At 39.8% G+C, this 25,783-nt stretch overlaps 1 protein-coding gene across 2 annotated transcripts; it reads left to right on the top strand.

Moving 5' to 3' along the window:
* Positions 1-12: 12 nt before the first annotated feature.
* On the top strand, positions 13-24,552 carry LOC310948082 (C-terminal-binding protein 1). Of its 2 annotated transcripts, none has more exons than XM_083915087.1 (11): positions 13-239; positions 10,926-11,080; positions 12,927-13,071; positions 14,621-14,724; positions 15,150-15,252; positions 17,050-17,174; positions 18,483-18,572; positions 19,246-19,376; positions 19,756-19,883; positions 20,351-20,465; positions 21,779-24,552. In XM_083915087.1, exons 1-11 carry the CDS (start codon positions 200-202, stop codon positions 21,972-21,974), a joined length of 1,332 nt encoding a protein of 443 aa, XP_083771213.1. In that variant the 5' UTR covers positions 13-199; the 3' UTR covers positions 21,975-24,552. The 2 variants fall into 2 exon arrangements, with proteins under 2 accessions (XP_083771213.1, XP_083771214.1); XM_083915088.1 differs by having other exon boundaries at positions 20,351-20,498; positions 21,779-21,916.
* Positions 24,553-25,783: the final 1,231 nt, after the last annotated feature.

Here is a 25,783-nt window from a genome sequence, read left to right as displayed (position 1 = left end):
GAGAAAGAGAGAGAGAGTGAGAGTGAGAGAGAAAAGAGGGGGAGCACATGTGTATGCTTGTCACTAAGGGGCTGGGAGAAAGACTAAGGGAAGCGAGGTAGCTGGCCACAGCCGCCATATGCTGACTGGATTCCTGTTCATGTCTGCTGTGTGAAGACTGTAGGTTTGTGTTGTGTGCTGGCCGGCTGGGGAACACACCATGGGAAGCTCACATCTCCTCAACAAAGGCATGCCTCTAGGTAAACAACTAGCACTCTGCTTTTATGTGGGAACTGTGTGTGTGTGTGTGTGTGTGTGTGTGTGTGTGTGTGTGTGTGTGTGTGTGTGTGTGTGTGTGTGTGTGTGTGTTTGTGCCAATATTTATGAACTCAGTGTACATTAATTCTGCCTTCCTCTTCCCCTCCCCCTTCTCTCTCTCTTCCTCTCCCTTTTGCCGTCTCCTCCTTCTCTGCTCTCTCACTATTATCTTTTTTATCGCTCAGCCTCTCTCTGAAGGGTTAGCCTTTTCTCTAGCTTCCAGTGTGTGTGAGTGTGTGTGTGTGTGTGTGTGTGTGTGTGTGTGTGTGTGTGTGTGTGTGTGTGCGCGTGTGTGTGTGTGTGAAGAGGCAAATCTCTGCTATTGAACGCTGCTTGAACACCTCCATTTGTAGCGACAGAAATAGATCTATCTCTCTCTCTCCTTTGAGGGCTAGCAAGGACATGACACATATTTCCCTTTCATTGTGCTTCTTTTTACGGAGAGTGGTTGCCTTGACACACACACACACACACACAGACACACACACAGACACACAGACACACAGACACACAGACACACACACACACACACACACACACACACACACACACACACACACACACACACACACACACACACACACACACACACACACACACACACACACACACACACACACACACACACACACACAAGGGAACTTAGCTGACACACATATTCAAGTATACACATGCATGTACGCGCCGGATACACACGCAGGTGACAGATGCTACTTATGATAGGGGCTGGACATGAAAAGACTATTCTAGAAAATGGGATCAAGGTAGGGGCTGCTGAGGAATAAAAAAGGGGGGATTGGGTGTGGGGCAGGAGGAGGACGGTGTGAGGATAAATGATCATCCACCCTAAAGCCGAATCATTGTATCCGTGGTCACCTAAATCTGGATTCAAGAACCCGTTTCTCCCCAAAAGAAACCGTAGTGACTGCAATCTGTGATGTCATCAGCAGGCTGCGGGCTGTTTCTCTTGATGACATCAAAGATTAAAGTTGAAGCGCTGATCTTTTTGCTTTACCCCCTTTTTTTATTTTTCCCACATCCGCCCACGCTATGCCCCAACAGCTCTCAGAATCCAAGGTCACAGGAATAACGACTATGAAAGAGGGTTCAGGGAGGATTGCCCTTTTTTTTAAGATGCTCCTGCACAAATCACTGCCAGTCAATAATGAGACTCATCCGGTCATTGGATCTGTTTCAGAACACAGCGGAGTTCACTGAACCTTTCAGGGCTGATTTAAAGTCAGTTTTTCATCCCGAGTGATTGATGGATGTGTTGATACATGTTTCCGAAGGCAGGGGTCCTTTGATCCACGAGTGTAGAGTCACGTCTAATCTGATTAGAAAGCCTTCAATCACTGACGCAAACGCACGCTGGTCACTCTTCCCTAATCGCTTACAAAAATCTAATCCGGACAACATGCTATAATGTAATCTTATTGCTCAGCTGAAGACTTGAAATTATAGAATGATCCTATAAACGGATGAACCGGTAACGAGCAAAGTGATTCTTCCTAATAGCTGCAGGCAGTTTCCCACCAGGAGGTTCCATATATACACTTTATTATGTCGAAGGACAACCTCAAGCAAACTGCTCATGTTCTGGCATGTTGAGTATCCCACAACCCCCATCATTTCAAAGTACTCTTGGTTATAAGTCATGAGACACACCTGCACGACGAAATGCAGGCAGCAATGAGCTTGTTTCAGTAGATTAAAATAATAAAAGCTTTACATATCCTAAAAGATCTGTTTTGGAGATGTTAAAACAGAGTTCCAGTTTTTATACATTTGTAGCTACCATCGTGAACACTTGCACACTGATAAAAACTGCACAGCTCACATTTAAATTTGAGCTAAACGACCATTACGAACGAGCGTTTGATTTAAGCAGGGAGACATAAGGGAGACATAGTCATAAGACTGTTATCAAAAAAAGACACCTAAGCAGGTTTAATTGACAGCACTTAGAAATCTATGAAGCATTAAGTGCTCGGCAAAGAGACTGCGTGTGCTGACAACCGTTGAAAGGCTTAGTCTATTGTACCTAGTGCACATAAGAAAAAGCTTGAGCATCGAGTGAAAGATCTACCAGCTGCTACTGAGAGGCCGGGCATGACGTATTTACTGATGGTAAGCCAGTATAATTAGCTACATTTAAAAAAAAAAAGATTGAGACACTTTTCAAAAAGGGAAATGTAATTGAGAAGCATTGCAGCCTGGACAGGTGGCATCATGTACGGAAAAAATATCAGGCAGACACTGTAACATCCCGAAGCAACAGTTAGTAGGTAGGATATAATTCAACTTAGCACATAATGAAAAGCACAAATGCATTGTTGTTTTTTATTTATACGTCAGCTGTCAGGGGAGTCTGTTTGGAGACAACTTGCTCAGCTGGTATCCATGTAGCAGACAGCAGCATGCAAGTTGGCACAATTGTGCTATTGATGTCATCACACACAGAAATATATCTGTTGTCTGCACCGAAATGCTTTTACTGTAGGGCTGGACGATGAGGCCAAAAACTACAATCTTGATTTTGGTCCTATGTCGATAACGATATATCACGATATAGCGTTTTTTTCTTCTTTCAGTTATTCAATAAATAAAAGGTTCAAATGAAATAACCTCACGATAAAGCCTTTGCAGACGAAAAATACTGAGTAGTTTCACATTTAATTAAGAACTATAATGCATAATGAATAAAACAGTTTAAAGTGAAATTATCGAGAAAAAATACATTTATTTTACCAGCTATACACTGGCTCTGTTTACATGCATTTACACAACTACAGAATATTCCGATTAAGAAATTTGAGTTAGTATGTGCTTATTATCAATTTAGTAATTGTTTATTACAACATCTTGATATATGATTTTATGACGATACGATTCCATTGATATATGAACATATTGAATAATTGCCCAGCCCTATTCTACTGTAATATTTTATATATTTTCATAGCATTTAAACAGCGACAGTGTCATTGTTTTAAACCAGCACCTTGTTTTTCATTTAAAAAAATAGAAATGTGTTAGACTAAATGTGTACAGTGTTTACTTTTCCTGAACACTCACAACTACATGCTCTTCATACTCAGTAACAGTAATGAACAGCCATACTGACTTATAAATGAAACAAGTATGTGAAATTGAAAAATAAATATATGTTCTGATGGGGGACCCACTTAAAGACCCCCTGTTGGTCCTTGGAAGCCAGTTTGGAAGCCCTTAATCTATATAATACAATAAATGCCTCATAGCCTTAATAATCCATTAATGGGGCACATTTGTTCCAGAGTAACTGACCCCAATACAATTGAACCTTCAGAGTGACTGTGACTTTCTTCTGCATATTAACAGTTAATCCAATATAACAGGCAGACAACCATATAATAATCCAGTTAAAGCCTGTATTTAAATGCAGTGGTTCCTGTAGTGGAAGTATTGTTTAAGCGTTGTGCTTCTTAACCTTTTTGGTTCATGACATTTTACAAATCAGCAATGCCTTCTGTTGACACCTGTCACACTGGATATGTAAAGTGGTTTTTCATGTTGCTTAATTTGCATCACCCTTTTTCAAAAGAAAGTAAGTGTTGTCTCACCACATTGGAAAGCTGCATATCCAACCTGCTCATGGTCTGTGATTCAGAGCAGGGTGTATCTTTATTGATCTAGACCTATTTGTAGTAGCTATAAAGGTGAGAATTGTGCTTTCAAACCATAACAGGGGCCTCATTACATAGAAAAATATCCTAACTGCTTGTCCTAAGCTACAAAGATTTATATTTTTTAATTCCAGAAGCAATTCCTGAACTCATGTCTGTATCCTATCTCATACCTTTCATTTTAACTTACGAAATCCGAACTAAAACTGTAAATTTGATTCTTCCATCTGCTTATGCCTGTATCTATGTTGGTCATAACGATGTTATTGGTGTTAAAAACAGATCTGCAACTTCAGTCTGAAAAACACCCTCAGCTAAAAAACAAAGAGCATTTGTGATCTGTACGACCACTGGCAGAGCCCCATGCCTCCTCTCCAAGGCCGAACATAGCACTTTGATCAAATTCAAAATAAATCGTCTTGGCAGTCGATACATATCTATTAACATATGCATGGTCCAGCAAATTTAAAGTGTCATCATAGGGTTTGAGTAGCTTTTCATTATCATCATTACATTTTCAATGTACAAGTTTCTGTAATGAGGCCCCTTGTTTCTATTCTGTAGAAGAAAAACTGCTTTAAAATTGAGAGATCAGTAATTATGCAGAGAGGTTAATTAACAATACACCTGGAAAATCAAACTTTGACTCTCAGTAAGTCGCCACAACTAAGCAGGTGCCAAATGTTGTTGTAGTTGGCATTCTCTCAGCTGTTATCTCCCTGTCTGTTTTGCTGGTGCATTCAATACTGGGAACAAAAAGCTGACAAACCTGAACTGACTTGCTAATACACTACCTGCAAATTAAGAGCTTTTGTGTGTGTGTGTGTGTGTGTGTGTGTGTGTGTGTGTGTGTGTGTGTGTGTGTGTGTGTGTGTGTGTGTGTGTGTATGTGAGAGAGAGAGGACCTGCATGGTGATAATTTCTATTAGTTAGCACTCGTATGTATTATATATCACTGCATATTAATCAAATCAACTTGCAGGGGTGTGTACGTGGGTGGGGCAGAATGTGTGTGTGTGAGAGAGAGAGAGAGAGAGAGAGAGAGAGAGAGAGAGAGAGAGAGAGAGAGAGAGAGAGAGAGAGAGAGAGAGAGAGAGAGAGAGAGAGAGAGAGAGAGAGAGAGAGAGAGAGAGAGAGAGAGAGAGAGAGAGAGAGAGAGAGAGAGAGAGCATAGAAGGAGGGAGGACTGATGGTGAAGGATATGTCTTCCTGGGAACTGAAGTGTGTGTGTGAGTAGAGAGAATAAAAAAGCTGCAGAAACGTCAGGCTACCTGAACACTTTGTACCTGGACATTCAGGTGTTTTTTTATAAAGCATATAAATACAGCGATGATATGAAAACGTGGCTTTTCACATCGCTAGAGAGATGGTAGGGACACGAGAAAAAAAAAAAAGGAATGGCAAGGGAGATAAAGAAAGACTGGGGAATGGATTGAAATGAGAGATGGAGATCTGAAAATAAATCAAGAAGAGATGAAGGGATGGCGAGAGCAACACTGAGAGGGTGACAGACGTGGATACAGGCACTTTTTTTCACCACGCCATGTTGCTGCACGCCGAAAGAACCAGTGACATTATAAATCAGCCATGCTGTGGCTCAGAGGCTGGATGCTACAGTTGCAGGCAACTGACTGATCACATGTGCCGACAGCAGTGCTCTCCTCTTTTCTCTCTCGAGCACAGTGAAAAATACAAACTGTGAAACTGAGAAGTGTTCATGGGTGTCATATTCAACACAAAATATATGAAGAAGATTTGTGCAGTGACGCAATTAACTATTATTTTCATTATTCATTTATCAGATATCGATAAATCGTTTTTTTTTCTAGTGTCAGAAAATGGTAAAACAAATTTCATTACAAATTCCCAGAGTCTGAGGTGACATCTTAAAGTATCTTGCTTAATCCGACCAACAGTCCATAAAAGATTTTCAATTTGATTTATTTTATTTCATTTCAATGATGTAAAACAAGTAGCAAATCCTTATGTTTTAGAAGCTGGAACTAGCAAATGTTTGACATTTTTGCAGGATAACTGACGTAAATGATCGTTATCAAAATCACTCAAAATCAATCAATTCGAAAATCGAAAAAACCTTTTGATTTGTAAAATGTCAGAAAATAATGAAGAATGCCCATCACAAACCCAAAAATATTTAGTTTAAAGAAGAGAAGAGCTTCAAATTCCTACAAGTAAGGGATCTTGAGGGAATTCTCATTTAAAAATGACTTCGAGCTAATTCCTGAAGAAAAAATGCTTATTGATAAACCACCACTCAGTGTATCTGTATAAAAGGTGCACTGGAAAAGAAAACCCCTTGTTTTAAGAGTGCGTGGTGTTGCTGTGTATCGTTAGTGTCGCTCAGAACCAGGGACTCACAGCTTGTTTTGGCAGATCCCTCTCTATCGAGGCTGGCAGACTTCCTGACGACCTGCACATTAAAAACACAAGAAAATCTCTGACATTGTCTCAAGTCCGAAAACATTGTCTCGTTCCTCTCGGAAAAAAAGAAGATCCAGCTGTTCTTGCGAGCCGGTCAATGACAGCTGGATAGAGGCAGGCTGCAGGGCTTTCCCACTGGCTCGCATGATTCAGTCCCAGCAGTCATTGGCAGATGCTTTTTCCAGCTCTAAATGTCAGTCAAACGGCTTTACTGTAATTTCGGTCTGATTACAAATTTTCCGAGGGATGCAATTTTAATGTTGGGGTTGCAAGTTAGCACAAGCTGAAAAAGCAGAAGTTGTTTCAATGCGGATGGTTATTGATTTTATAGAACAATTATAATCAACAAAGCTTTCTCTTATTCCATTTTGGTGTCGTCTTAGCTGCAAATCACTACTGCTACATTGCCTCATAATGTTTACCAAATAAAGCACTGAATCTGAACTAAAATACAGTTGCGGATCGATAGCAAGAGCAGAGCTGTGAGCTGTGGCCCCGATGGCTGTCAAGAGGCCTGTTTGCACTGTGAAAGCTCCCTGCAGTCACACAACCCCGGGCCAATGTGTGTGTTGAGGGGAGTAGACATGGAAGAGGTTTTTTGAGTTTAGTAACTGAACAGAGTAAAGTCTAAGCAATAATTCAATATAATGAAGAATTTCATGAGTGTTTAATGTGACTGGAGAGTGGAAAAATACATAAAATAAAAGAGACGGGGAGATAACAGCTGTTTGAGTTTGTTTGATTTAAGAATGGAGGGAGTGCATTAATACTTAAGAGTGTTGTGCTGAGGTTTGTGTGTGTGTTTGTGTGTGTGTGTGTGCGGGAGAGACAGAATGGATGGGTGTTTTATCATACAGTACTACTCAGCAGTCAGTAATGCTGGTCCTCCCAAGGTCATACTTGGTGTTGGAATGAAAGCTATTTCCTCCCTCAGTCTGACCGAGTATGAGCCGAGAAATGCCTGGAATCCCTGTTACTTTCCAGCAACGCCACTGTGCTGCACAACTTATTAGGACACATTTCCTTATTTTGTGAAAGTGAACATCGTGCCTATTTGTCTACACGTGCCATCTCTGAATCTCGCTTTTTCCCTAAGTGTTTCGAATGAAAGCAATAGTCTGGAGGCCAAAACACTGTAGAGTACAGGGCCTACAGGCGAACGTGCTACTTTTGATTACATCTGAGTCTACAGTGACGTTGTGTTAAAGGCCTGATAGTACTTTTTTTTTTGCTGTTGTTGAATTCAAATCTTCAGCTATGCAACATTGATTTTGTATTGATGTGCAATGGCCTCCAGGCGAATTCTATTATTGAATACTAATGTTTTACCAGCTCAGGCTTTGTGAGCAGGATTTGAGTTTCACCTTATTGGTCTTACTGCGCTGTGGGGGCTGTTCATCAGATCAGGTTTCATGCTGTTATCGGACGATGAAAATAAGAAGACAGTACAGAAATTAAGCTATGGATTTGTGCTACTGATCCTTTAGTTTAATGTTTTAACAGGGAAAGCACACAGGAAGTGCTTTTATCTTCATTTAGTACACGTTGTCAGTATTACAAAATATAGACGCTTACAATAATTATTTTCAGATAAGTCTAAGAAACAAAAAAATACAAAAACAGTATGTAACCACCACATCCAACGATAACTACTAATGCAGGTGCAGATATCAGTGTTTAATTCCTGATCCTAAATGTATGCATTTACATACTCCATGGTTCAGTACGAAGGCTCTGTGTATGCTCTCCAATGCTAGTTTCTGTTCTCTAAATACAAATTCTGAATACTTCTGTTAATCGAACCATGAGTACTGCAGCACACTGGAGCATGAAAGAGATATGCATGTAAGCACTGTATACATTATTTCCCCATGCATGCACACCGTCTCACACAACAACCAGAGAAAAAGAGCCTGTTTTTGAAAAGTCACCCCATGCGCAAGCCTGAATGAAATCTTTTTATATTTTTACTTTCGACGGGAAAGTCCATCCTCATTTGTCCTGGGGAGCTTTTTTTCAGTACCTCCATGCTTGTTATTCATGCAATTATACTTACTCAGTCCTCGGAGGTCCCCAGTACAACACGGTCCTCGCCGCCTGGTCACTGAGCTGCACCACTGGAGCTAGAAAAAACAAACAGTGACTAGATATTGGCCAAATGTAGATTATGCGACTATGACTTAGGCTATGACTGTAACTATGACTATGACTATGTGATTATGTCCATGCGGTGACAATGAATTTTATCAGCTATAAAACATGTTGCTATTTAAAACACTGGCGCTAAATGTCAGGCCTCCTAAATCAGAAAGCAATGGCGTCTCGCCAAACTACAAGGAGAACTCAAACCATTGCAGAAGAAACTAAGACACAGATGTTTCTTTCATTAGTGTTTCAACCACAAGTCATGTTGCATTTGCAGAAGGGTTTTAAGCTGTTTAATATACCAGAAAGTCCTTTTGCATTTCTATTATTATAAATGCTAAATGCATTGTGTTGACACCTCTTTTCTGAAGATTATCAAAAGGAATTGTGGGAGTAAACTCCCTAAATGAAGTACAAATAAGAATAAATAAATAGAAGACTAAATTACAGTGCTTTATGACAAACAACAACTGGAAATCTGACATGAATGAATGCTGGTAGTATGAGCATTTACTTGTCTCATAGGCCACTTAATGATAACTGTTGAAGAAAGAGTGTTTCTTAGGTTTCCTACCCAAGTTTTCCAGTCTAAAGGATTTGGAGCTGCCAAGCTTCTTTCCACAAGTCTGATTCACAAGGATCCTTGGCATTCAAAATACTGTAGAGGCCGGCATAGAATGCTGATTTTAAAAAGGCTGGTTTAATGATTTGGCTACTTTCTCATGCAAGTGGACAACAAACTCAAACTGAGGGATTGCCAATTTTGTATTCATCTTGCAAAAAAAAAAAAAGTTATAGGGGTAATATTTTGAGGGAAATGACAGAGGTGGTTGCTTGTATGAGATGTCAGCCTGCACGTCTCAGATGGAGAAAAGTCAGGAATGACTGATGGGTACGGTCAGCAATAAGAGGCACATCTCTGCACTCTACAGTGTTTTAGAGGGCTGTCAAAACTTTCACGGCAAGGAGACCTAATTACATTCGCTGCCATAGTCTTTCCCATGATTCTACGTGTTTCAGATGTCATTATGTCTGTCAGGGATCTGGAAGGATTAACCCTTCAGTTACCTGAAAGGAGAGACAAATGGAGAGATCTAAGCAGATTGCAGTTGGAGGAAGTAAACGCAACTCCCATCGACCACTGCTCTTGTTGAATCTGAACAAGGGCTCACTAGCGGGGTCGTCAGGAGTATCTGCTTTGTTAAAAGCCTCTTATTCTCCTGTAAGGCCTGGCAGCACTCACAGCATAATGGTTTCATCTGAAGAGATGATTTAATAAAACATCCTGCAGAATGGTTGAAGTGGTTCACTGTCTCTTAGTTATTGACAGATTTCATTCTCTCATGATGCAGATCGTACTATCTCATAAACTGCTCCACCTCTTTACCCACTTGTCCACTGACTTTCATCATGTTCAGTGACATTATGATGGCCTTGGAGCTATAATTTATTACATTTTTGTTGAATATTTGTAAATTAACACTCAATTTCAACCAGCATATGCTACATCAGATGCAATTAAGACATAATCTAGAGCTTCAAGCTGCATGCTCGGTTGTTTTCTGGTCAAGTAAGAAGCTCCCAAGGGTTGGTCTCAGTGGTCCACAGAGGCAAGTGCTTTCACTCTCCATGAATATATGAGTATGCAATTAAAACAATGGGAACAGGATAAAATAAAAAGGGGTACTCCTAATTATTATTGTGTTTTTTGCCTACTTATTTTTAATTCTACTGGGATATTCTGAGCGTTTGAGGGCAAGTTTAAAAAAAACAACTCTATTATTTTGTACCAGCCTACCTAGAATGCCCACCTCATCCATCCTCCTAATTACTGCCTGTTTCAAAGATACAGCAAACTTCATACAAAAAGTTATAGTAATAAGAATATAGTAATAATTAAAGGGAAGCAATACAATCTTTAAAAGTAATAAGGAGGAAAACAGCTGTGAAAGACAACTAGTTGCTCCTGGACATTTTGTTTCCCCTCCATTCTTACTGTCACGGTTGTCATAGTGACTCCATCAGTCTGAAGCAGAAACATTATGGGATGCAGCTGAAGCATGACATCATCTGAAACCAGGAGCGACAGCATATCATTTAGATATCATAAGTGACAACAACAAATGCTGGAGGATATTATATGCAAATGAGTTCTGGCCATGTACCTTACCTTATTCCTGGTTTAACACTTCTCATTTTCTCAGAGTGGGATTTCAGTTATGCAGGTGTTTTATCACAACAATAAAATAAAATGTGATGATTAAATGTAATTCTACACTGCCTCTGGACTATTTTCTGTCCATCTTACTCTTTTTTGTCAAGACTTTTGTTTTGCTCTCCTGACACTTTTTCTTTCTTTTCTCTTGTGTGCAGGCATTAGGCCACCCATTATGAACGGGCCCATGCACCCGCGCCCCCTGGTGGCGCTGTTGGATGGGCGCGACTGCACGGTGGAGATGCCTATTCTGAAAGATGTTGCCACCGTGGCCTTCTGTGACGCTCAGTCCACGCAGGAGATCCACGAGAAGGTAACAAACACACTTTAGTTGATCACTTACATACACACCAAGCAGTTCAATAAAACTTGTACATTTGCTGTGATAGATGTTTTTTTTATTTAATGCCTGGTGCTGCAAATAATCCTCTTGAATAGGACGTGAGTATATGTTTTACATTTTAGATAAACAATGGCAGCAGTGGATTTTTTTAACAGCAGTGCTCATCACATGGGGGAATTGTTGGGTCTCTGTAAATCATAAATAAGTTATAGAGTGTGGTCTTTACCTACTGAATATGTAAAGTGTCTTGAGATAACTTGTGTTACGATTTTGCACTGTAAATAAAATTGCATTGAATTGAATCACAGTTGCATAGAAAGAGAAAAGAGCGCCAAAGTAAAAGGCTGATACAAAATAAACAGCAACAACTAGGGCTGAATTTTGAGATTATTTTGAGATTGAGCAAAGATTTAATGCAACATACAGTATGATTGTATACAAAAGCAGCTACAGTCTGTGGTGTGGTAAAGTTGTGTGTGTTGTATTTGACTGAGTTGGCAGCTCAGTGTGCCGAGATGCTTCTATTCACATGATGGGTTCAAATAAAGTACTCTATTGGTATCGGTATCACTTATTGAGGGTGCTGGTATTGGTACTTGTAATGTCATCTTTAAAACAATACCCAGCCCTGGTAATAGGATCTGGGATATCCTTGTAAAACAATCATTTTATTTAACCTTTATTAAACCAGGAAGTCCCTTGAGATTTAAAACTTTTTTGTCCAATCACAAGTTGTCTCATTAAAACAAGACTGGCTGTGTATTAAGGGTGTGAAGGATGTTAGTACTAGTCGCAGATCACATGAAATAAAGAATCAAAAGAAGGAACAAACAAAGTTACTTAAAATCTGGGTCAGGATCGGATCTTGCCACAGCCACTATGGATTGTAAATGGGTTTGTATGTCTGGCAGGGTTACGTCTCGTCCTGGGTGTCTGCCAGGCACACTCTCTCTATGAGCGCGCTCGGTAGGCCACACAGCGTGGGAGAAACAGATGGCTCTCCCTCGCTCACTAGCTATCTCTTGCTCTCTCGCTCTCTTTGTGGCTCTGTAGTAAGCAGCCACCTCATTGTGTAATTAAAAGGGCTTCTTTATTGTAATTGAACCGCACGTAATTTTCTTCCTCTCTGGCAGCAAGATCAGAAAAAGATTGTACGATTAACTGAGAACCAATTAAAAGGTGACTGAACCGGCTTTCACACCCTGGCATAAATTCCTTTTCCAAGAGATAATCAATACATCTGCTTTAGAGTCATACTATTTCATTTTTCAATTAAAACAATGAGCCGTTGTCCTGATTAGGAGCTGGTGAGGATCCCATGAGTGAAAAAGATTTCTGCTGATATTAGGCAGTTTTATGCAGAGACACCTTATCTTGATTCCTGTGGTTACGAAAGCTTGGTTTCCATGGTAATGCTCAGGAAAAGCGGTCATTACACGCTGGCAGAAATATTAAAAAAACAGGATGTGAGAACGATATAAAAAGCATATCCTGGGAAGAAAAAAAAACTTAACCGAGCGAATGCATTTATGGAAACATGTGAACTCAGTGAACTCAGTGAACTCGGGTTGCTGACAATCACTTAAATTCATTTCTGTGAAGCTACGCTTGACTTGTGCTCACACCTACGCAAACACGAGCTGATGACTTGATCTTTATATTTTGTCCATATACTACTCAAATGTATGTATGTACTCAAAGAACAATCCTATTATTCTGCAAACAGTCTTATCCCTATATACACACACACACACACATAGCACATATTGCTGTCTATCTGTGATGTAAATTAGTCAAACTGTCCTTGTGTCCGCAGGTACTGAACGAAGCTGTAGGAGCTCTGATGTATCACACGATCACTCTGATGAGAGAAGACCTGGAAAAGTTTAAAGCTCTGCGTATCATTGTCCGCATCGGCAGCGGCTATGACAACATTGACATTAAATCTGCTGGGGAACTGGGTGAGAACACACACATACACACACAGATAAATTCTCGCACATCTATCTCGACACTCGCTGACATTTTCAAACTTAATTATTGTAAAAGGCCAATGAGTCTGCAGCCCATGCATTCACTGAATCAGGGGGATTTGTAGCTTTAAATCCTTTCTATTCATTTGACTCTTTTTCTGAACCTCAGCTAAACCTAATTCAGACCTGAACTTTAAAACCAAGGCTTGAAAAATGCTCTCACTTTCCAAAAATGTTCTTACTCTGTTGGGAAAATTCTTAAATTAGTCCTCACAAACATGGCTGTACATGAACACAGGAAATGAGGGTCTTTAGCGGTGTTTAAATGTTTCAGTGGTTACATAATATGGATCACCAGTATTAATAAAATGTAGATATTGTAGCCATGTTTGAGTTTAAAACTATTTTAGTGAATAGTAACCTCTATGAACAGATATCTGCATTTGAAGACAGAATCTGTACTGTTTGTACTACGTGTAGTATTGACCAATCACATTTGAGCGGGCTTTGGTTGCAGGCGTTTAAACAGTCAGTGAAAAGAGCAAAAGAGACAGAATGCATTGGCCAAAACGCAATATCAAAATAATGACTACGATTGAGCTTTTAATTAGCTTTTAATTTATTTATTTATTTACATTCATATTTTATTATTATTTATTGTATCTTTCTTTATCTTTTAGTCTTTTACCAAAAAACACCCGATAATAAAGCCTTAAAATTCCCAAGGGCAATGTTAGATTCTAGCTTTAGGGAAGTTTGTAGTTCATAATCAGATATCTGTTAGAGATTTGCTGAAATGCCATCTGGACCTACAACACCTACAAAACATATATACTAGGACTGTAAACAATGACCATTGAGGCAGGGCCATAAGAGGAAGCCTTGGCCCGGATCATCAGAAGCAAATTGTCTTTTTCTAGGAAGGCAAAGTCATGAACCGACATACTCTGCATCTGATTGGCTAGTACTTGTTGTTTTTCCTAATTGGGTTGGTTAGATTTAGGCATGAGGAGCGAGGTTAGGGTAAGAATACCAGGGTAAGCCAATCAGAGGCAGAGTAAGGCGGGTCATGCCTTTGCCATTCTAGAAAAAGAAATATTGCAAACCGGAAACCCAGAAATATTGGCTATTGACAGCACTTTTCACAGCAGGCTGCTGGCCTTTTATCCAGAGCCAAGCTTAAGAGACCTAAAAGAGCCATCGTTGATGTCATTAGTCACACCTTTTCCTTCAATTACAAGCAAAAATGATCTCCCAAAACATTATTTCTGTGATATTTGTATTAAAAAAGGGAAGTCAGTAAAGCTTTTTTATTACAACTCCACATCTGTCCTGCAAGAGCCAGGGCTTTGCTAACGTCCCCTATCTCCTTCCACCAAGGGACTCTGCAATTTTAAAGTTATCAGTAGTGTTTGTAGAAAAAATTGCTGATACAACACTTTGAGTCTGCACTTCTCCGCCAAAATAGCTTTGACCATACTTCATGAAATGGTCCAAAAAGCTATTACTAATCCTTATCTGCTTTCTGGTCCAACAGGCATAGCTGTGTGTAATATGCCAGCAGCCTCAGTGGAGGAGACGGCAGATTCCACGCTGTGCCACATCCTCACCTTGTACCGACGCACCACCTGGCTGCACCAGGTTTGTGTCTTTGTGAGGTTGATAAAAGGGACTGACATGAATTGGATTTAAATGAACTAACTCTAAATGTGTTGGCTAGAGGTGTTCTTCAGTTATCACAATTTTAGCTTCGACAATTTCAAATAGTTGTCTACTGACAAATCAGCAAAATTGAAACGTTTCATTTTCTTTAGAATGTTGCTGTATTTGAAAGACGTTGATGTAAGATGTAGAAGGTACAGTAAAATGATTTGTTCCTCAAATCAGTTATAAGTAATAATCATTTAGACTTATACTTTATAATCATGATCACAACATCTAAAATGATTTAGACTTTTGTCATCAAGTGCAGACATTATGAAATAAAACTGGATTGTGTTCAACTGTGGTGTTTTTTGCTGTCAGTGTGATATTTGCATGTAATAATCAATTGTCATTCATGCCAGGCTCTCCGGGAGGGCACGCGGGTTCAGAGTGTGGAGCAGATTCGGGAGGTGGCGTCAGGAGCTGCGAGGATCAGAGGAGAGACACTGGGACTTATAGGGCTTGGTGAGTGACAACACACATGACTTTATGCCTTAATACTGTTGTAAAAACAAGTCTAAAGCCAGGCCAGCTGCCCTGTAAGGATGTATGTAGGCTAAATGGTAACATCTAGATGCTAATATACTCACAATAGGAATATGCTGTTGCCTTGACAATATGATATTTACTATGTTTACCATCTTAGTTTGGCCTGTAGGATTGCTTATATTTGCTAATTAGCACCAGTGGTGAAACGTAAATAACAATTAGGGGCGCGGCCTCGTGAGTGACAGCTAGCTGCTGGCCCTCACTTCACCTGAGAGGTAAACGGTAGCCAGATGGACGTATCTCCCTCCCCCCAACCTCACAGCAATACCCCTTTTTTGGTAAAAGGAATGAGACAAGACAAGATGGCGAGTCCCTTAGGTGAAGTTGATTAGATCGTTGAGAAAACGGACCTCGATGGAGAGGCTACGTCCATTTTTTTTATACAGTCTGGATATGTGTTTTGAACATATAAACTGTATCTACATTTACCAATCAGCTTTTTCTGTGTCACTACAGGCTTCACTCACCGCGCGGGCCGGGAAATAAAGTCTATTAATCAGTTAAATAGTGTTAACTTCTTCCCTATGGAGCCGACATGAAAAATATTTTAGTTTAGTAAATTTCTGCTGTCAGTCAGCTGGTGAAGGCAAGTTATCCAGCCGCTGTCACTCGGCTCAGGAGCTGCCGACAGAGACTGAACCGTCCTCCCAACTCGTCACATACTGTGCCGAGACTCTGGGTTTACCAGGTTGGATCAGGCCCTATTCATAAGCAGTCTCTGTGCTGAAATATCTGTTATAAAAGATCTCTGATGTAAGATCTGAATATGTGCAAAAATTTAATCTGTGCATTTTAGAGCGGGGATACGTTTTGTAGCAGTCTAGAAATCACAGAAAATACACCCTGAAAGAATTTGTATCCCCCTATAACTTTTGCTAGGAGAAGAAGACACTTCTCCATATTTATTGAAGCTACTAGTTATGATCTGAAATATGTGCAAAATGAAACACTTGGTGGTAGGACATCATCTGTGTGTTTAAGAGAGGGGATGTACTTTGTAGAGGACCTAAAACTGCAGAAATTACAGTCTGAAATAATTTGTATCCCCACTATAACTTTTGCTAGCTAAGAAGAAACCTGTTCATATTTACCAACTTTACTATTTATGATCTGAAATACGTGCAAAATTAAACAACACTTGATCTGTGGATTATAGCGAGGCTATAAATTGAAATTGAGAAGGGCATCACTTAAATCTTTATGTTACTTCTGGGGAACATGAATATCTGTACAAAATCTAACAGCAATCTTTTTAATAGTTGTTCAGGTATTTCAGTCTGGAGTAAAACGGTGAAATAGGTTTTTATTTTGTTCATTTCGTCTGATAGAGGGTGGTCAGACTGACGCTTTTAATCAAAGGATTTTTCTCTTTTCCACTTTCATTTTTGGCCTTAGCTCAGCTAAATTGGCTTCCTAAGGAGTTAATGCCAACAAAATATAAGCGGATTAACCAGAAGCAGAATGCAAATCTCTTCCCTGTACAGTCTGGAAGCTTTCTCAGTAATAATGAGCCGACGTGTGTAGACACAGAATTATGGAAAGCAAACATCAAAAAAGAAACGTCAGACACAAGAAAAACGTAAACTGTTTTTTTTAGTGCCATTTGAATGTGTATCCATGTGTTTGTAATTTGTCTTAATGCTCCTTTGTGTACTGATGTGTGTGTGTTTTGAATTGTACTGATGACGTCTGTGTGTATTTGTGTGTTTCCAGGTCGAGTGGGCCAGGCTGTAGCCCTGCGAGCCAAGGCCTTCGGCTTCAATGTGATCTTCTATGACCCTTATTTGGCTGACGGTGTAGAAAGATCCCTGGGACTACAAAGGGTCACCACACTACAGGTAGCACTAATACACGCACACGCGCAAACGCACGCACGCGCGCACACACACACACACACACACACACACACACACACACACACACACACACACACACACACACACACACACACACACACACACACACACACACACACACACACACACACACACACACACACACACACACACACACACACACACACACACACACACACACACACACACACACACACACACACACACACACCCCCCCTTCGGGCATAACCATTTTATTCAAATCAGCAACCTTCAAATTGTTTCCAGCACTTGTGTAATTCCCATATCAATACAGATTAATACAAATATTTTTTTAAACTGTACAGCATTAAGTCCGGCTTGTAGAGTGATACTTTAGCTGCACTGTTTTTCTTTATTTCCTAAAAATAATTCAGGTTGTCTATTTTAATTAAAACATTTAGGATATTGCTACATCTCTGACTTACCCATAAAGCAGACCAAACTGGAATTACACTGTGTAACAACCACAAAAAAATCTAGGTCTACTTTCTAAATTAAATTTCATCTAATGGCATTTTCCTATTTGATGGCTTTGTTGTTATTATTGTATCTTGTTTGATAGCTCATGTTTTGAATATTATTGCTCGTTTAAGAGGAATGCTGACAATTGACTGTCACTGAGGTAGCTTTTCCACCAGACTCCCATCAGGATTTTAGCTTTAAATTAAGAACACAGCATTAACATGGAATTTATACTGATTCAGATCAAACCTTCTTTGATTACTGGGGAAAAAAATCTCTCTCTTCTGCCTTCTCCACATTGATAAATGAGTATTTTTTTTATTTGTTTTGTCAGTTTGACATAGTAAAAACAATTGCCGAATTAGACAAAGGTGTAAATAAAATAAACACACATTTACTATAAACATTAACAAAAACAACAACATAAATTAACACAAGACGTATGAGAAGGACAGACGATTTTGTTCTTTTTAGATGATGTGTGTTTTCTGTGTAGAATATCCATATATGAAAGTCTATTTACTGTATGCTGTTGTGTCGAAGGAGTGACACCCTCATATGTACATTTACATTCATTGTGATTATGTTAATACAAACCGCAAATATAATGTAACACATACAGTATGTACGTATTTGTTATAATATTGATATACAAGTAAAAGGTTAAAACAGCTTTGGTTTACGGAAGATCATCAGAAATGTGATTTGGTTGAGTACAGATTTCATCTGCGTGTGAAGCTACTGTATTATGATATGATAACTGTGAAACTCCTGCAGTAGTGATCTTTTTTCTTTATTTCTCCTCAGGACCTGCTCTTCCACTCAGACTGTGTCTCTCTTCACTGCAGCCTCAATGAACACAACCACCACCTGATCAATGACTTCACCATCAAACAGGTGGGGGGGCAGCACACACACACACACACACACACACACACACACACACACACACACACACACACACACACACACACACACACACACACACACACACACACACACACACACACACACACACACACACACACACACACACACACACACACACACACACACACACACACACACACACACACACACACACACACACACACACACACGCGCAAGCACGCGGCTGACATACACAGACTTGAATGATTTATTTATCTCTACATCAACTACTACATCCCATGCCCATAAATATTAAAGACATTGATAACCAGGGGAAGCCCACGGCCTACACACAGATGAATGAGGTTCTCTGCGTGCGCTGCATACTACGACTGGAAATATCTGTTTGTCCTTCATCTTCAGAGCTCAGCTGAAAGCCAATTCTCATCCTTAGTCACAGGGTGGATTTTAGGCGTTTCTCACCAATGCTGGGTGAGGGCAAGTGAAGAACGTATCCCAAGTTCATTATTATGGTTAGGTGTGATTAGGAATCTCTGCACTGAGAATAGAAAATGAGATTTATAACAGGAGCATTCAATGTGTGTAAATGTGTTTATTGTAACAAATATGAATGGGGTGAAGCTTTATCTTATCAGATCATACTGTAGATGGACTGAAAGAGTGTTTATGTGTGTTAAAGATGCGGCAGGGGGCGTTTCTGGTGAACACGGCCAGGGGGGGTCTGGTGGATGAGAAGGCCTTGGCTCAGGCCCTGAAGGAGGGGAGGATACGTGGATCTGCTCTGGATGTTCATGAGACAGAGCCCTTCAGGTAAAACACTCGCTAATTTATTTTTCTGTTTCAGATAAATGTTGTTGAATGTATGTCATCAGCAGATGCAGAGTAGGGATGGGACTATAATCGTTTCTTGTTTTTTTTTTTTTATCGTGGATCACACTATCGTGAACCACAACAACATCAAATATGTTTGATCATTTAATCGTCTGTATACAAGTTGAAATGCAACAGCATCTCCTCTGGGCTTCTCTGAAGACATTACATATGCATCGGGAAAATTGTGTGACCGCTTCTTCATGTTTTTCTTTAATTTTATAGCCGTTAATAATGTGATTAAAAGAATGCTATCAACATTAAATACAATCATTTGTTGCAGCTGTTACTGAGAGCGCTGTGTTTGAATGTGTGTCAGTTTCAGCCAGGGCCCGCTGAAGGACGCTCCAAATCTGATCTGCACCCCACACGCCGCCTGGTACAGTGAACAGGCATCGCTGGAGATGAGAGAAGAGGCGGCCAGGGAGATTCGAAGGGCGATCACAGGTAACAAACAAACACGCACGCACGCACGCACGCACGCACGCACGCACGCACGCGCGCGCGCACGCACGCACACACACAGACACACACACTACAAAAATGTAAACACAAGTCTAAGGAGGGGTATTTTTAGATGTTCTGCTGCAGTCTAGCATAAACTGTCATTTATATTCTTTTAGCAAAGAGAGATTTCAAGTGTGCCTTTCTTTCTATCTTTCTGTCTGTCTGTCTATCCTCCTTTCCTTCTTCTTTCTTTGTCTCCCATTTTCTCATCTTGTGGTTTCCCCCAGTGGCTCAGTCTTCAAACCATTGGCCAGCTTAATGAGTTTCTGTAGAAATCGGGTTAATGAAATCACACCTGCTTTGAAATGTAATGTGGTAACACTAACAAGATCCCCAGTGTGAATTGCAGAACAGCTGACGCTTCACATTTCTCTATTTCCTTTTGCTCTGTTTCTCTATTTTGTCAGGTCGTATCCCAGACAGTCTGAAGAACTGTGTGAATAAGGAGTTCCTCTCCCAGAACAACCACTGGGCAGGAGTTGACCCGGCTGCCGTCCACCCCGAGCTCAACGGGGCTTATAGGTAATAATCATCAGGATAAAGAAACCTGTAGTGGTCAGTGGAGTTTGATTTTTTCCCCCCGAACCCTGGTAAAGTGTCTAAATGTTTTGAAAATACAGAATGTGACAGTTCAACTAATGAACTAATCACAGCAGATTGTTTTCTAAACGTAATTACTGATATATAAAGTATTTTACTGCAATTACCATGTGTAACTGCTATCATAGTCACACAGCATACAGAAGGGCAGTGTTTCGGTTTGGACAGTTATAATACATTCATCAGATTAGTATTGTTGGCAGCAACCAATCACAGAGATCGACAGAGTTACTACGACAACAACACATCGCTGTCAGTCAGTCAGTAGAGATGTCCACTGCTGATTTGTACCGCCAGTATCAAAACATTATTTGAACGGATCCTTGTTGAAATATCAAGTATGTTCCATTGCTGATGTAATGGTTAATGTGCAGCTATTGTGATTATCAATTAACTGCCATTTCATTTGCTGATTGTATCTTCTCCACTGTTAAGATCTGCCTCTGATATATACCTTATACAAATCTGAAAATATCACCTTGTGCTCTGGGACTTTCTGAGATTTAATAATCCAAACAGTGGATTGAGAAAATAATTGGCACAAAATTGTGATTATTGATTAGTGATTATTTGCGGTCTGAAATTTCAGTATTTTCTTTGATGCTTATGAAGGGACACTGCACAAATTAAATCCCATCTTCCCTGCCTAAAAAGATACCACCAAAATATAACCACTTCTCTACACTGGCTTTCATAGAAACGCTGTGATGCAAACAGGGGTCTTAAGGTTTAAAAGATGTGGACATTTACTGAGAAGTAGCATTCCCAACTTTACTGAGATGCATGATGGAAAGTGCAGTATTGAGCATTTATTGATCTTGACCCATACTTGGTAGTAAAAATCAGAATAATTAATTCAATTCAATTCAATTTATAACAAAAGTTATCTCAAGACACTTTACATATAGAGTATGTGCACTATATGACTTATTCATAATTTACAAAGACCTACAATTCCCCCCAGAGCAGCAACAAGTTGCACTATCTTTTAAAAAGATATAGTGTGTGCTGCTTTGTCTCCAAAATGTATTGAGGTACACTACGAAATTGTGCTACAGAACTACATCATCAATTATTCTGTAAATGAAGCTTATAAGCTATAAATGTTAAAAATCAATCAGCCAACTGCAATGTCTTTGGTACTGTGATGACTCAGTTTTGCGTCTCTTTCTCTCTCTCTCTCTCTCTCTCTCCCTCTCTCTCTCCCTCCCTCTCTCCCTCCCTCTCTTCTCCAGGTATCCCCAAGGAGTAGTGAGCTTGCCAGCCGGCGGCCTCCCACCCCCTGTAGAAGGCATTGTGCCCAGTGCCGTGCCCATCTCACATACCCTCCCACCTGCTGTCACACACCCTCCTCATGCTCTGTCCCCCGGACAAAACACAGTCAAGCCACCAGAGGGCGACAGAGAGCAGCATCCGAACGACCAACTGTAGTCACAAACACACACATGCTTTGCCTGTGTTGTCTGGTGACCGGAGGAGGTTGGCCCGGCAACCAGTATAGCGATAAGTTCCCCAGTGACAAGTTGTTATCAGACAGGTTGACAGAGTGACAGATGGACATGTTGAGGTTCCAATAACAATCGATTCACATCTCTCTGGAAAATTGGTTCGCAGCAGCAAGTTCACACTCAAAAGAAAAAGAAGAAGAAGAAGACGATGAAGAGGAGTGGATAGCTGTCAGGTGCTCTAAACAAAGAGCAAAACAGTTGTCCTCTGCTCCGACCAGAAGTCCTGAGAGAGACTGTAGAGATCCTCACATAACAACTTCAGTAGAGTCGAGTTTCTGCCGGAAGTTAAAAAAAAAAAAGTAAAAAATATCTGTTGATTTGGGAAGAAAAAAATACTGAATCAAATTCTGCTGTCTTAGACTGTAGTGTGTCCAAAGTTAGAGGGGCGGGTTTCATGTCTTTGTCTCTTTTTCTGTGTCCTTTCCTTAAGTTTGATGTACAAGCAAAACGTAGTAGGTTATGAACTGAATGTAACCTGTCTGTGTACAGTTTTGAGACTCGCAACATGGAGATGCTGATATTTGTATTCCAGTCTTAAACAAAAACATAGTTATGTGACCTCTCTAGCCAAACTGGTTTGAGAATACAATATAATTTTGTTTAATGTGTCCCCCAAATTAACCCCCCACCCCACCCCGAACCCCCAAAAAAGGCAGCTTTTTGCACACCATCTCAGGAAATTAAGTTTCCGCAGTTGGTATATTATATTTTAGATTTGTTTTTAAAAATTCCTTTTTTATGCCACTTAGTGCTTTTGTTTTTCTACCTGCTTGCCTTTCTTTGTCCTGCTACATTAGATTAGAAAAAAATAACTTTAACAAGAGCTAAAGTTATTCTAATGTTTGCTTTTGTTTGTTATGTCTAAGGGGCATGCGATTTTGCTCTTGGGACTCGTATAAATGTTTGACCCAATTCCAGGGGGTTGCGGGAGGAAATGCTGTAGGGAGGCGGTGTAGTGGTATGCTTGGCTTGGATGACTTCATCCCTAGTCGCCATTTGAATTTGGAAAAACAGAGTGGTTGGGTCAATTACTTTGAAGGACAAAGCAGGTTGTGGACAAGACAATGCACTGAGAGTTTGTAGGTTATTATCTTTGTTGTCTTCATGTCTAATGATCCAGTACTTCCACTGTTACGCATATTAATTGTCCAGAGTCCTGGAGCATGAACAGTTCAGCGCACCAAGGTTTACAAATGACGCACAAAACATTGGTGAATTAGTGTGTTGCTTTTCATGCTATGGATCTGTCAAATCAGTCGACAAACTCTATATATCAGATATTCAACTGCTCTGCTTTTTTCCCAAACCATTGTTGGTTCTTATTTGAAGTTAAACTCACTTGTACAGATGTCAAGTACAGTTCATGGTAACTTACTGAAGTTCAGTCATAGCACATTTTCATATTTTCGATCCGCTCCCAAATCGACCTGTTAAAAACTTTTTAAAATATTCTGGTGCAACGTAAAGACATTTCATGATAGCTAGTCAGAAGCATACTGATTCCTCCAGTCTAGTATCCCTTTAACATTTCACGCTGGGTCCTTCCTGGGTATACCGTTTAGCCACCCTCTGTGGCCTCTGTGTCTATGTGTACATATGGTGTTCTGCCTGCCTGTGTCAATGTGACTTGGTTGTATCTGTGTCTAAAAAAACAGCACTGGGAGGAGGGGTTGTGGCTAGTACTCTCCACAAGGCATCCTTACAAAGACTGTCATCTAAATACACAACTAAACAAACAAACAAAAAAATGCTAAGAGCTGAACTTCAGATCTAAGCTGCCAAACTGACCCAGTAATCTTTGCGTTTACTGGTTACATTCCCATCATGTAAACAATATGCTGATGCTGTTACGTCAACACTACAATATCTGAAACTCTTTTTTCTATCTGGAATATTTCAAACCGATTCCAGTTCCCGTGTTTGCTGATGTTAGCAGGCCAGCTAAGTGACGGTGCTTTTTGGATCCCCTTCTACCAGCAGCTGAGTAGTAATAACAGTTCACTGTTGCCTACCTGGTCTTCTTCATGGGGAGGTAGAAAGAGTAGCAATCAGGGATGGAAATTTCACTACCCATTGGTGAGTATTTCTGAGCAGAATCTGAAGGGTTGTCTAGTACAGGTTCTGAGGTGACATTCAAATATTGCTGTCAGACATGAGCCACAAAAATGCTGTAATAGTTTGAATCTTTCCTCACCAGATGCCTCTTGTTATGTGGGGGAGAAACCTTTTGCTAATACTTCCTTGATATAAACTGTAAGCATTCCTCATTCAAACCGATGGGTGCCACAAGTTAGAAACAATAGACAAGCTTTTAAAGCGTTGAGGTGCTTGTTGAAATTCCATCCCTGGTAGTAACACACAGTCCACTGTTGCCTACCTTGGTCCCCTTTATGGTAAAGTAGTAGGTATAGCAATATACAGTATACATATTCTATATTCTACAGTAAATATCATTATTTTTGGTCAAAACTGACAACCTGACAAAGATATGTTTGTGACTGTATGCATTTGTATGAATTATTTTAAAAGGAAATAAATTGTGGAAAGGTGACGTTTGCGTCTTATTAATGGCATGAAGTTTAGTTTACAGTAAGACCTCATCAACAGCTTCCTGTTAGCAAAGTCAGGAGATGTTGATCACGCAAGAAGAAAATTCATTACCAAATGCTGCGTTCAAGTCCTGTCGACGCTGCAGGTAAACATGAGAGTTTGAGAGCTGTGTGCCAAATCTTTAAAGTACAAACTTTACTATTTTGGTGTTTAGTATAGAAGAAACTGGAAATGATGAGGACAATCTGGCTTCAAATTTAAAAATTGGGAATTTAACAAAGCTAAATGTTTCTCCAAATATACAGTATATGTTATGTTTTGTTCTGGAGCTGTCTCACTACTGACCACAATTTGTTAAGATATTGTCTAGTTCAGACAATTTATTGATAGAACCAGCAACTATTTAGATAATTCATTTATCGTTCCACGTAAATTTACAAGCAAAAATGATAAAAAATATATGAATAAATAAAATAAATCAATAAAGATAAATAAATAAATCCAGAAAATAATCAGCGCGCTTATACCAGTCAAAGTATTCGTCATAAAATCCAGCAGATATGTTATGCGTGATGACATAGATTATGTTTGACTTTGTCACCTTGCCAACACCGTATGTACCTAACACACAATTAATTATTAAGTATAAAGAAGGACACTCTTGTGATTCACAAGTGTCATTGTTATGTACTATTTTGCTAACATGTGGCTGGTTAGACAAATTTTAAACATCTAGAGCATGTTTTTTTTAAAAGGAGATTTTCTTTTATACAGTGAAAAGTAATAAATTGTTATCTTTTACTCAGTTAGTTTGGAGTTTGCATCCGCCTGCATAAAGTTACTAGTTGACTCCAACAGATGTCACTAGTACAGCTGAAACAGTCATGCTGTTGCAGCTGGAAAACAACTGAACCTGTGATGGTTCTGCTTCATGCATCTGTTTTCCAGTTGAATTTATTCATGCAATAAATCCATATTGATCTTTGGGTGTTCCTCGAGACATATACGGTGCACCTGTGTCACATTAATGCAGTAGATGTCAACACTTCTTGCAACAGTTCCCAGCCTTCTCTGAATTATTGACTGCACCAACATGAAGTCTAGAGTCACTGAATCTGTGATCATATGATAAATACCGCATTAATAATATCTTAATTAGATTAATTAACAAGGCACTGCACT

Source organism: Echiichthys vipera (assembly GCF_963691815.1).
Source record: "Echiichthys vipera genome assembly, chromosome: 6".
Classification (NCBI taxonomy): domain Eukaryota; kingdom Metazoa; phylum Chordata; class Actinopteri; order Perciformes; family Trachinidae; genus Echiichthys; species Echiichthys vipera.
This window is presented reverse-complemented; position numbering and strand designations above follow the sequence as displayed.